General features: G+C 34.8%; 1 protein-coding gene across 1 annotated transcript in view; it reads right to left on the reverse strand.

Moving 5' to 3' along the window:
- LOC128556937 (uncharacterized) overlaps positions 1-12,887 on the reverse strand; it is a 75,790-nt gene that overhangs the window by 56,695 nt on the left and 6,208 nt on the right. The window contains exons 2-4 of the mRNA XM_053542972.1: positions 4,153-4,239; positions 2,256-2,311; positions 823-999 (exon numbers count right to left, since the gene is read on the reverse strand). Of these exons, the coding sequence (XP_053398947.1) occupies positions 823-999; positions 2,256-2,311; positions 4,153-4,239 (320 nt within the window). The remainder of the gene's footprint in view (positions 1-822; positions 1,000-2,255; positions 2,312-4,152; positions 4,240-12,887) is intronic.

Raw genomic sequence — 12,887 nt, forward strand, 5'->3', positions numbered from 1 at the left:
ATCTGTCATCACATCAACATCAGATATGCCATAGTTTACGAATGTAAGATATGGTGTTCATGGATCAAAAATATATCCGATATATTATCACTGAGAAAATCCCAGATATATTTCTCCCTAATATTACAACAATGCACTGGAAGACGTAATATATATGTATTATATAATTAAGAAGAAATTAATATAATAAAATAATTTCGATTCACTTATGAGTTTTTAGTTTTTAGGTATATATATACATATTTCACTAAAAATGTATACTGACATTCTGTATTCATTATTTTACTAAAAATGTTTACGGATGTTCAACATTCATTATTTCACTAAAAATGTTTACCCATATCCAGCATTCATTATTTCACTAAAATGTTTACCGATATTCAGCATTCATTTACACAGAAGTAAAATTGCTTCAAATATGGAAACAAGCAATTTTTCCTGAGAAATCTAAAATATAGGTTCTAATTTACAATTTTCGTCTTGCATTATGTAAAGACATACTTAATTCTAATTAAATGAATTTAGTACGCTTCTTTTTTCAATCCGGTAAACATACTACGGACACTCTGGAAATATAAAGCTATGGAGCATAATTTCACATTTAAACAGGACCTTCGATTATGGTGGACAATTCGGCTCAAAGGCCACCTAAAGGAAAACTATCCGCGTTCGTATGAAATTATACGTACACCCTTTAATATATAAATCATGCGTTTGCATTCACTCACAAAATATATAGCACAAACAATCTAATGCACTCAGGATCTTAAAGAAAAAAAAGCAAAAGTATCTAATAGCATAATATGCATATAAGAAATAAACCTTTGCAAAATCCGTTACTATTGGAGACAGGATAATATCCTCTATTGCAGTCTCTGCATTTTGAAGGTTCATAACATTCCCCTCCGCTGTCTCTCACTACAGTACCGTCTCTATATTTTACGTATCCTTCATTTCGGACGTTGCAACTGTGTTTCCCATATCCCATTCGGCATCGTGCTGTAAATGTTAACAAATATTGTGGCTTATTTAAAGAAATAAGCGTACGCAAAGACAAAAATTTGCCTTTTGCAACGAACACACTAAGTGTATTTGCTTAATCGCATTCTGAACACTTCGCGCCAATGGAAACAAACTGGTTTTAAACATGTTTTAGTTGGTAAAAAGCGAATCTAAAGGAAATGCAAAAATAGGTCTGTTTACAAATATGACGACGGAAAGTAAAGCAAATGTAGCTTGGGAATAGAGTAGCCGCGAATGAATTTCCGCGAATTTACACTTAATGTAATCTAAAAGCAACTGGTGTGTGTTTGGTGTTTTGTTTAAGCGGTAAGATAGAGTTAGTTCAAGGCAACTGCAAAATCAAGAAACGAAAAGAGGTTACATTTTACCAATTCATTTTCTTCTTTATTTCATATAAACAAGTAAATCTTTAGACCTCATTTTCAGCACTTTAGAGCATTTCAATGATATGAAAACCATACACTAGTTAGTGTAACAGGTCTTCTTATCAGAAATAAATAAAAAAATATTGAGTGGCATTTTGCCCATCTAACTGCACATAGTGTGTTTTGGTGAATGTTTTGTAGAAGCAATTTTCGGTTGCTGTTAAATGTGTTAAATCAATGATAATGTCGCATAAGCATTTGAATTTGATGCTCTAGAAATAAAGAAATCGGACTAATAAAATAATATTTCTTTTCTTTCATCTTTTACGCATTGATCTCCCTTACCTACAGGTAGAGATTTCTGAAGTTGAAGGGAAGCAACTCCTGCATGCAGTGTGACCTTTCTTAAAAAGACTGCCACATTCAAAACAAATAAAGTCATATTTGGAAACTTAATATTTCGTATTGGTAACAGAAAGAGTTTGGTATACTGGGTTAAAAGCTATAAATTACACTCACATCTATTTCAGCTGGATTTTTAAGTTATACACACAAGAAAAATAATCTGTTCTGAAAAGCATCACCCTCTGGAAATGCTATCATGAAAGATGCCATTTAGCAATTATGCGCATGTAGACATTTTCTCAATGAATAATACTAAACCTGGAAATTCACATTGGAAATGATCTAGATTTTTTCTCTCAACACAATAAGCAATAAAACTAAGCCAAAATAGGACTGCCATATCCTTATATGACTCATTATACTATATTTCAGCAACAACATGGAACTACATTTTATACTACTTCACATGTAACGCTGAGTAGTCACTTCCTTATTTGTGTAAACAGTCCTAGATAAACTCACGTATTGAACATGACGATCCCGTGTATCCATCGCAGCAAACTCTGTACCGGGAATACCTGCAAAAGCAATTCTATAGGATTCAGTAGATCGCTCATATCCATTATATGTATATATTCATATCGTTCATAACTTGCATAATATGTAATTGACGACATACATTTAGTCTTCGGTAATTAGGTTTGAGCCGTCAAACAAAAATAATTCAAATGTTCGATTTGTGCATTATAGGCTGTTATATCTTATCATTTAGAAAGTTGCATTTTAATTACCTTGTCATTAAATACACGAGGCACTGCATTAAAGGCAAACAATAAAAATTACCCTAATGATGCATTTCATCTAATGTATCTGATAGTTTTGTTTTTATCTCGCTATGTTCACAGCCACATCAACACTATGTATTGTGCTAGCGTTTGATCGTGGAGGAAAATCTAAGGTGCTTCTTCGAGCATTTTTTCCAGACATGAATGGGCAGCTGGATAGAACCACCAACCTCCCGTAGGTCAGCTAGATGGCATCTCCATATGAAGATTTCTACACCCCCACCCCAAGAGAGGTTTCGAAGTGACATTGGTCAGGGATAAGTGATTCGAAATCAGCGATCTGCGATCAGCGACCAAGGGTACCCGGCGACGGAGGCTCGTTAGTTGCAGTATACGCTTAAAGACACTGATTCTGGTATGCAAGGTATGTGGCCTATGGTCTGCGTATTGACAGTAAGAACCAATATACAAGACTGGACGATTGTTAGATTTGCTTCTGTTTATCATATTAAGCTACTGTATAGCTACTGTGCAGTACATTGATTGCATGTGATATTTTTCACCTTTACAGCAAACCAGTTCTCACTTCTATAACGAGTTTAGAAAGCCCGATTAAATTGGGACTAAACAAACAAAGTGATAAAATACAACAGCATATCTATTTTTCAATCAATCAAGCTTTAAAACAATTATATCTCATTATTGCTTGATATTTATAAAAGAAATTAAATAAAGAATATGCATTCAGGCACTTTTTTTAAAATAATGAATGATTCATCTATAAATAAATTATGTGTATTTTGAACTATGATATCTGTTTATTGCTGGATTTTATCATGAAGGTCAATATCTTTTCATTTATTGAAAATGCAACTGAGCGCTTCCTTAATTTCTAATAAAATCCAGCAATATTCAATTTTTCTGTTTTTATTTTGTTACTTAGATAAAAAGATCATGATTAATTAATATTTGAAAAAAAATGTTTGTCATTTCTCTTATTGAGTTTTAAATAATTATTTCATTTTTTTTTCATGAAATAAAGGTGAGAGTTTTCTAAAATGGTGAGAATTGTCTTGATGTAAGAATTATAATTTAATTGGTCAGGACATTACTCAACAAGAATGAGCAACTACAATTAGTATATTATCAATTAAAATAATGTTGTGCATAACCTGGAAAAAACTGCATTTCGATCAGTGAAATGTATAGCACTGGAAATAACCCATTAGCTTTACATATCAATAAAATTTATGGTCCTCTGACATGGACTACATGTCAAGTCTACAGGGGTTTGATGGACCCTTATCAGACTGGTCCAGACAGGACCCTGTGTATTGGGGATTAAAGTGTCTGGTTTTTAGGGGGGAGGGGGTTCTTTTATATAGGAGATTCTCTTTAATAAATGCTCTGCCGATCTATAGCAAAAACAAATGTCCGAGGTGCGAATGTTTAATTACATAACATCTAAAATGAATCTTCTTAATCATGTTCTTCAGCACACCAATATATATTTTTGAATATACTGATTAACTTAAACATACCAAAATACAGTGTTGAATATACTAATTAACTGAAAATCTGAACTTTACAGAAGAATAAGAAATTGTTTAAATTTGTACATAAAATATTCTTACTTTCTCTTACATCCCCACCTACCAGACCAGTAAGAACATGTTTTAGATGACCTTGACTTGTACTGAGAACAAGACTTAGCTTCGTAGCTGAAATAAATAAATAAATAAATAAAATAATAAAATATGACAAAAAGAATGAAAGAATGAAAGAAAGAAAATAGAAAAGTGTGATTTTTGTTCTAAACAAAAAACAAAATGTAAAATAATGTTAGCTTAAACAAGCAAAGGGCCAATCTTATTCTCAGAAGTAACACAAATATGCCTTTAAATTTGTTATAAAAAAGTTATTCTTTTCCGCCCGTAAAAAATCCAACCCGTCAAAATATTGGAAAAATGTGCGATTTGATTTTCAAAAATTCCAATCGGACGCCGATTGGAAATTGGAAAAATCCAATTTGACAATTTTTTAATCATCTTGCTTGTACATAAGAAAATTAAAAATAATGCAAACTATATCATTTATTGCTTCTTGGCTCCTAAACTACCATCCAAGCTAAAACAGAAGTTTCTAAGTCACTTAGAAATGGTAGTGAAGTTTGCCAAAATCCCGGTTTTGCATAGCTATCCTGGTGGCTGTTCATTACACCACTGATAATGTCTTTACTTGTATCATAATGGAACCCAGTTTGAAATGCATTTACAACATGTGTCTTATTTGTGTGTATGGTGGAAAAGTGGGGGGGGGGGGGGGGGGGGGGGGGGGGAGGGCGGATAATGTTAGTATTTACAAATGCATACTATTAATTCTATTTAACCTCACATAAAAAATTTGAAATTATTACTGAAATACTTGAAACCAATAAACACGCGGCAAAAACATTTAAAAAGGATCAAACTTTTTAAGAAACCGTGCTGCCAAAATAAATATTTGAAGAAGCGGATTTGTAATATACACAATGTTCAATGAGACTGAATTATTTGATGGTGAGGGCTGATATATACGGTATCAATAAATGTTACACGGTTTTCTGGAAGGTATGCTAACTGAGAAATTTGTTTTTACATGTTTAGTTATAGGCATAGATCAAATGTTATATTATGTAAAAATGTACACCTTACAAGAAATCCCTAGTTCATCAGTGACTATATAGATAATTATTGTGTAGTAATAAGAATAAGCCATGAAGGGTGACCACTGTTATACTTTTTATTTTTACTAAAGTACAATTGCCTTAAGTTAACCATGTTCATTCCAATCAGAAACTTATATATAATTATACATGTAACCAAGGAACACAACATTACACGGAATCAAATCGAACGGACACAATTAGATTAAACGAAATTATGTTAAATTATGTTATTAACCAACCTTTCTTTGGCTGTTATAGTATTTAGAGCGTTATTGTAACATCGATGTGATTATGTTTTCCCACACATTCAGTGACCATTACGAAGTGCAAAGAAAAATCCCGCAAAGAATTCATTCTAATCATGCTAATAAGTGCCTTGTTTTAATAAGTAATTATCAAACACACTGTCTCAAGCCGATTAATTCGTTGTACAATTAATAAGCGTATCAAAGCAATCTATCACGAGAGAAAAAGGCACATACGACACCAATTTATGTTGCTTTTTTATTCAAATACCTCAGATCATGTATTACTTTATTCTTTGAATTGTATTTACTTGTTATATTGCAAAAGCCTCAGAGACAGACACTTCACATGAAAATCCCACGAGTATAAGAAATGTTTATCTAATATAGCCTATTTGTTTCGGCTTACCTACGGTGATGAAAAAAAAGCCCAAACATTTCGGCTGTTGTATAGTGCGTTGCGCACCCCGCAATAGATATATTTGAAATTTTAGGTGAATGTTTTGAAACTATTTCTTCTCTTTTTATTTGCACTAATTTTGAAGATTTATCTGAACAAAAGGTTCCATCAAAAAGCCATGTATTTTCTTTTACAATACAATGCGTATTTACGACAGAATTTACATAGGTATATAATAAAATATATACACAACTCTTTTGGAACTTCATAATTGATATATTTTATTTTATGCTAACTAATGAAATACTACGGTGGTATGTTTAGGACACGCAATTATTTTTTTAGGATTAAATTATCTTGAGCGATCAACATCTTATCTCGTGCGCACGACATCTTATCTTGAGCGATCAACATCTTATCTCGAGCGATCAACATATTATCTTGAGCGATCAACATCTTATCTCGAGCGATCAACATATTATCTCGAGCGATCAACATCTTATCTCGAGCGATCAACATCTTATCTTGAGCGATCAACATCTTATCTCGTGCGCACGACATCTTATCTTGAGCGATCAACATATTATCTTGAGCGATAAACATCTTATTTCGTGCGCACGACATCTTATCTTGAGCGATCAACATCTTATCTTGAGCGATCAACATCTTATCTCGTGCGCACGACATCTTATCTTGAGCGATCAACATTATTTGAGCGTCACATTTCGTGCGCACGACTCTTATCTTGAGCGATCAACATCTTTTCTCGAGCGATCAACATATTATCTTGAGCGATCAACATCTTATCTCGAGCGATCAACATATTATCTTGAGCGATCAACATCTTATCTCGTGCGCACGACATCTTATCTTGAGCGATCAACATCTTATTATGAGCGATCAACATATTATCTTGAGCGATCAACATCTTATTTCGAGCGATCAACATATTATCTTGAGCGATCAACATCTTATCTTGAGCGATCAACATCTTTTCTCGGTCATCTTATCAATATCTATTAAGGATCTTTGTTTGAATTCAGATCATTAGTAAAAAGATACGGCTGCCACCGTTTTTGTTTTTATTTAGATTATACTTATAACCGTTTCACATGTTTGCAGGGTTAGACATTTAAATACGGAAACTGATAAAAAAAAAGGCTGCAAAAAATCAGTGATGATGCAAAGAAAAAGTTTTAAGTCCTTGACAAAAAAAAAATAGTATGTAGGCTTCGCTATGGAAGCCCTGGAGGGACAATTGATTTCCGTACTTCCCACTTCTGACTTCTAACTTTTGCACTTCTCACTTCCAACTTCTTGACTTCCTACTTCCTACTTCTAACTTCCACAGTTCTGACTTCTAACTTCCGCACTTCTGACTTCCAACTTCCCGACTTTCGACTTCTGATTTCCAACTTCCACACTTCTTACTTCCGACTTTTGACTTCTTACTTCCTTCTTCTAACTTTCGCACTTTTGACTTCTAACTTCCGCACTTCTGACTTCCAGCTTCCTGACTTCATATTTCCGACTTCCAAGTTCCACACTTCTTACTTCCGACTTCCAAAAAAGGAAAGTTGGCAGTCAGAAGTGCGGAAGTTGGAAGTCGGAAGTCAGGAAGTTAGAAGTTAGAAGTGTGGAAGTTAGAAGTCAGAAGTGCGATAGTTAGAAGAGGGAAGTAAGAAGTCGGAAGTAAGAAGTGTGGAAGTTGGAAATCAGAAGTCGAAAGGCAGGAAGTCAGAAGTGCGGAAGTTAGAAGAGGGAAGTAAGATGTCAAAAAGTCGGAAGTAAGAAGTGTGGAAGTTGGAAATCAGAAGTGGAAAGTGTGAAAGTTGGAAGTGTGGAAGTTAGAAGTCAGAAGTGCGGAAGTTAGAAGAAGGAAGTAAGAAGTCAAGAAGTCGGAAGTAAGAAGTGTGGAAGTTTGAAATCAGAAGTCGAAAGTCAGGAAGTTGGAAGTCAGAAGTGTGGAAGTTAGAAGTCAGAAGTGCGGAAGTTAGAAGTAGGAAGTAGGAAATCAAGAATTTTGAAGTGAGAAGTGCAAAAGTTAGAAGTCATAAGTGGGAAGTACGGAAATCAATTGTCCCTCCAGGGCTTCCATACTTCGCCCATATATTAAACGATTTTCCTTGGTTTCCCTTAATTTATACATGCAACTTTTCTGCGCGAATTTATCAGTCGAACTGAAATTTGTTGCTGTTCTAACATTAGTATGCATCATTGGTTATGTTCATTTGATTTTGAAGATGTCTGACCAATTATATGCATTGCTTTCCAAACTGATGTGATAAACTTGCACATGTACTTGTGGGAAGTTTAAATAACAGCGGAATAGGCGGGACCCTAATTAACAACTTGTTCGTATGTTTTACTGATGACCTAAATGCACACACAAAGGGCCTTAATATATATAAATAAGATGTCGTGCGCTCGAGATAAGATGTAGATCGCTCAATATAATATGTTGATCGCTCGAGATAAGATGTTGATCGCATTACTTCGCCATAGATAAGATTCTGGTTTCGCTTAATTTATACATGCAATTGTTCCGATTTCAAGTGATAAATTTGTTGTTATAATGCTCTTGTTTCATTTGATTGAAGATGACCATTATGCATTGTTTCACTCAGTGATATATATTTGAGTTATACAGCGAAGACTATTACATTGTCGTATGTTTACTGATGACTAATGAAATGTCGTGAGATAAAATAGATGTGTTGCGCTCGAGATAAGATGTTGATCGCTCAAATAATATGTTGATCGCTCGAATAAGATGTTGATCGCTCAAGATAATATGTTGATCGTCAGATAAATGTTGATCGCTCAAATAATATGTTGATCGCTCAAGATAAAATGTTGATTCGCTCGAGATAAGATGTTGATCGCTCAAGATAATATGTTGATCGCTCAAGATAACATGTTGATCGCTCAAGATAATATGTTGATCGCTCAAGATGATATGTTGATCGCTCGAGATAAGATGTCGTGCGCACGAGATAAGATGTTGATCGCTCAAGATAATATGTTGATCGCTCGAGATAAGATGTTGATCGCTCAAGATAATATGTTGATCGCTCGAGATAAGATGTTGATCGCTCAAGATAAGATGTTGTGCGCACGAGATAAGATGTCGTGCGCACGAGATAAGATGTCGTGCGCACGAGGAAAGATGTTGATCGCTCAAGATAAGATGTCGTGCGCACGAGATAATTTAATCTTAAAAAAAACATATGTCCTAAACATACCACCGTAAAATACTGTATTCTATCAGTTAAATATTTGTCTATCTCATCACTCACACTATCTATATTTTCACACTGTGAGAAATATAGCTCCGCCCCCTCGGATCTACTTGTACATTGTGTATGAATTTTAAACTATTTGCTTAAAACAGGATGAAAATTGTAGTCGCACTTTGTTCTTTTAAATTATAGTATATTTCTCGATTCAAATTAGTTTACTTAATGAGAATTGCATAACGCTATGCAGCAAAAAATAAAATAAAATTGAACTTTATGTTGTGTGCGTCTTTCTAACGCCACAACACGTCTGACATCATGTCTGTTTCCCGCGCTGAGATTAAAAATTGTTGCAAAATGCACATCTCAACGTAATTGATCATAAAATAAAAAGAACATTTGTTTGTTTTTCGTGAATATTGAATATATCTCACCTCGAAGTGAGATATATTCCATATTCACTCAAAACAAACAAATATCCTCTATGTTTAATAATAAATGTTTGTGAGTGTAAGAAAATAAAATCATAATTAAAATATGTAGACCTTAATTTGTCACTATCGTTAATACAATAAATTTCAACTGAATAAAAGTGTGTTGAACTGAATATACTTTACATGTAGTGAACATGAATGACCCACTAATATGCCAAGGGTTAGAGGAAACGGGGAACTGAGAGACATTTTATCAATAAACACAATATTTTTAGGGGGTGGGGGTGGGGGTTGGGGGCTGGGTGAGGGTAAGCGGTGTGATGAGATAATAAAAGACAACATCATGTAACACGAGAAACTAATTTTGTTTGGACTGTTGGGGATAAAGTGGGTATGGCCTATGGGGTGATTTAAGTAAGAGACAACATCAAGGCACACAGACTATTTTTCTTTTGGGTGTGGTTGTTTGGTAAGGTGGCTTGGCGTTGTGTTAAGCGGGGAGGGGCTATGTGAGGGGTGAAGGGGTGAATAATGTGGGCGGTAGCAGATGACGGTATACTAAGAGATATTATGAAGAAATTTACGAAAATAAAAGTAAAACAAAAATGGACAGTAGTTGCAGACAGCTGGATCGACACACATATGTATGAGAAACATTTCTAATTTGTCGCTTCAACTTCACAGCATGGAATACCAATATTTATTCAAGAAGGACAGGTGAAACGGAAGTCTGAAATACAAATTACAAAAGTGAGCAAGTACAACAAGGGGCATAATTTATCAAAATGATAGCAAGAATTACTGAATCCGAGTCATTCAGTTTGCATTATAATGGCAAAGAAGTGTGCGAAGTTTCATTTAGTTGTAACTTTTATTTACTGAGGAAATACCTCACTGAGAGTTGCGAACAGAAAAAAAGGACATAGTTTAATCAAAATGAAAGCAAGAGTTATCGAACATCAACATGTAGTTGGTATTATCATGGAACATGTATAAAGTTTCATTCAGTCATAATGAGTAATAAATGAGATACGGGTTTGTTGAGAATCGTTATCACACAACGCCGACGCTGACGTCAGGGGTATCGGAATAGCTTTGGCGACTTCCTTGAAGGCGAGCTTATAATGATTTACAACCAGGAAATCTGTATCGGGTACAAATACATACTGCTATAAATTATAATTTTTTAACCCTTTAATGTGAATAGGAATAGATATTTGAATTGTGATTTATTTTTATGATTTTCTACTCTATGAACAAAGGCAATACCTCCTGAATTGATAAAGTGGCTTTAAAACAACTTGGTGCTTTCACATAATATGTAAATTAAAGTTTTACGAAAGCATATATCAAACCAGAGCAAACATTTTGTGACTTGAGTATTCATTAATTGCATTTATAAAATAATATATAAACATGTGACATGGTAATCATCGAATTTTCAAGTATTGAATCAATATAATATCATAGCAAGTCCCCTTAAATAATTCGCCGGTCCGTAGTTTGTGCTATATGGCTGGTTTTTGTGAAAAATAATTTCTGGTGTCTTACCCAAGGTCCAAGGGAACAAGAGCCAAGAGTTTTGACCGGCAAACTCTTTACGCCGCTTTTCACGGAATTGCACTCTGTGCATCATTGAAGGTTCATGTGCACCGCCGTATGAATACATCTGCGGATGTCTCTTGTTTGTTTGTTTGAGTTGGGTTTCAACAGTATTTCAGTCATGTTACGGCGAGCAGTTAACCTAACCAGTTTTCCTGGATTCTATGCCAGTACAAACCTATTCTCCGCAAGTAACTGCCAACTTCCCCACATGAATTATCAGAGGTGGAGGACGAATGATTTCAAACACAATGTCTTTTATCAAATCGTCACGGAGAACATACGCCCCGCCCGGGGATCGATATTTATCCATATTTAGTTTTGAAAAGAATGAGACTAAGAACATGCAAACTGAGCTAGGGAATGCATATTTGACCCTATGTACTACACAATATAATATGCCGTTTATAGTTTCTAAATACGTCTTGCTATATTGACTTATCCATAGATCATTTAATGTTTTCATGTAATATCATCTGCAGAATTCGAGGGATACCTATGGTGGCTGATTTCTGCCAGCTTAGCATTTTCGGTTTGTTGCCCGCAACAAAGCAAAAAGGCGAGATACTTTTTGGGCGCGTTGTCGCCTTTTCGCTTTGTCGCGGGCGCCAGTGCGAAAAGGCGAGATTGAGAACACGATAAGCGAAAAACCACAACGCGAAAAGTCGAAATAGCGAGATTTTTACCGCTCCGTCAGCGGCGCGTTAAAAATCTCACCTTTTCTCTTTGTCTCTTTTTCGCCCGGGACAAAGCAAAAAGGCGACAACCAGCCAATACCAGAAATCTCGCCTTTTCGCTTTGTCGCCTTCCTGTAGCGCATGCACATAAAATATACATTCTGTCATATCTCATAACAATAGTGTGCGCAAAATTGAAAGAATTGTTTAAGCCTCCCATTGTACCAAAGTATTTCCTTATTGGAGAAAGAGAAAATGCAGTTTATCATGTTCGCTTAAGAATTAAATGTAGCATTCTTAACTACGATCTTAACTAATAATCTCTTACGAAATGACGCCTTTTGTGAATGCGGAAACGGAGAAGAAAATGCAGAACATTGTTTCTTTATTTGTAAAAAAAAAAATCTTTGAGGAAAGACTTGGATTATTTCAATTAACAAGACAATTTCATCCTTTAAAGAAAAGAAGAACAAACAGCAGAAGAAAATAGTATGATATTTTTAGCAGTGGAATTGTTAAAAATGTATGTACTATTGTCTGTATCTTTGAAACAGAGAGCAATAAAATATGATTAAACTAAACATCTCATAACAATGGTGTGTGCATGCGCTACAGGAAGGCGACAAAGCGAAAAGGCGAGATATTTCATTTGGTGCGTTGTTACCTTTTCGCCGTTCGGTGACTCTAAAATACTATGAAATCCACGGAATATCTGTATTGTATGGTGGCATATTTCTGCCAACCACATATCCACTTATTTATCTCGAAATTTTTCGTAAAAATGTCACTTATTCAGTTATTATCTGGCAAGTGACAAACATGCTTGTTATTCACTAGACTGGTCCCCTGCGAACTTCAAAAAAGTACGACAGGTAACCTCCAGCGACTTCTGTAGCCTGATTGGCTGATGGGATTTTGGTAAACAAATATGGCGGCGGCTGCGAGGTAAGCTACCGAGAGGTTTTATTTTCTGACGAAATGTAGATTTGTTTCAAATCAATACAGGCAGTTACAAGTCCCATTTCATTTAAATGTTATAGATTTACCGTTCTTCATTGTTTGTTT

The sequence above is a fragment of the Mercenaria mercenaria genome, chromosome 1 (genome assembly GCF_021730395.1).
Source record: "Mercenaria mercenaria strain notata chromosome 1, MADL_Memer_1, whole genome shotgun sequence".
NCBI classification, from domain to species: domain Eukaryota; kingdom Metazoa; phylum Mollusca; class Bivalvia; order Venerida; family Veneridae; genus Mercenaria; species Mercenaria mercenaria.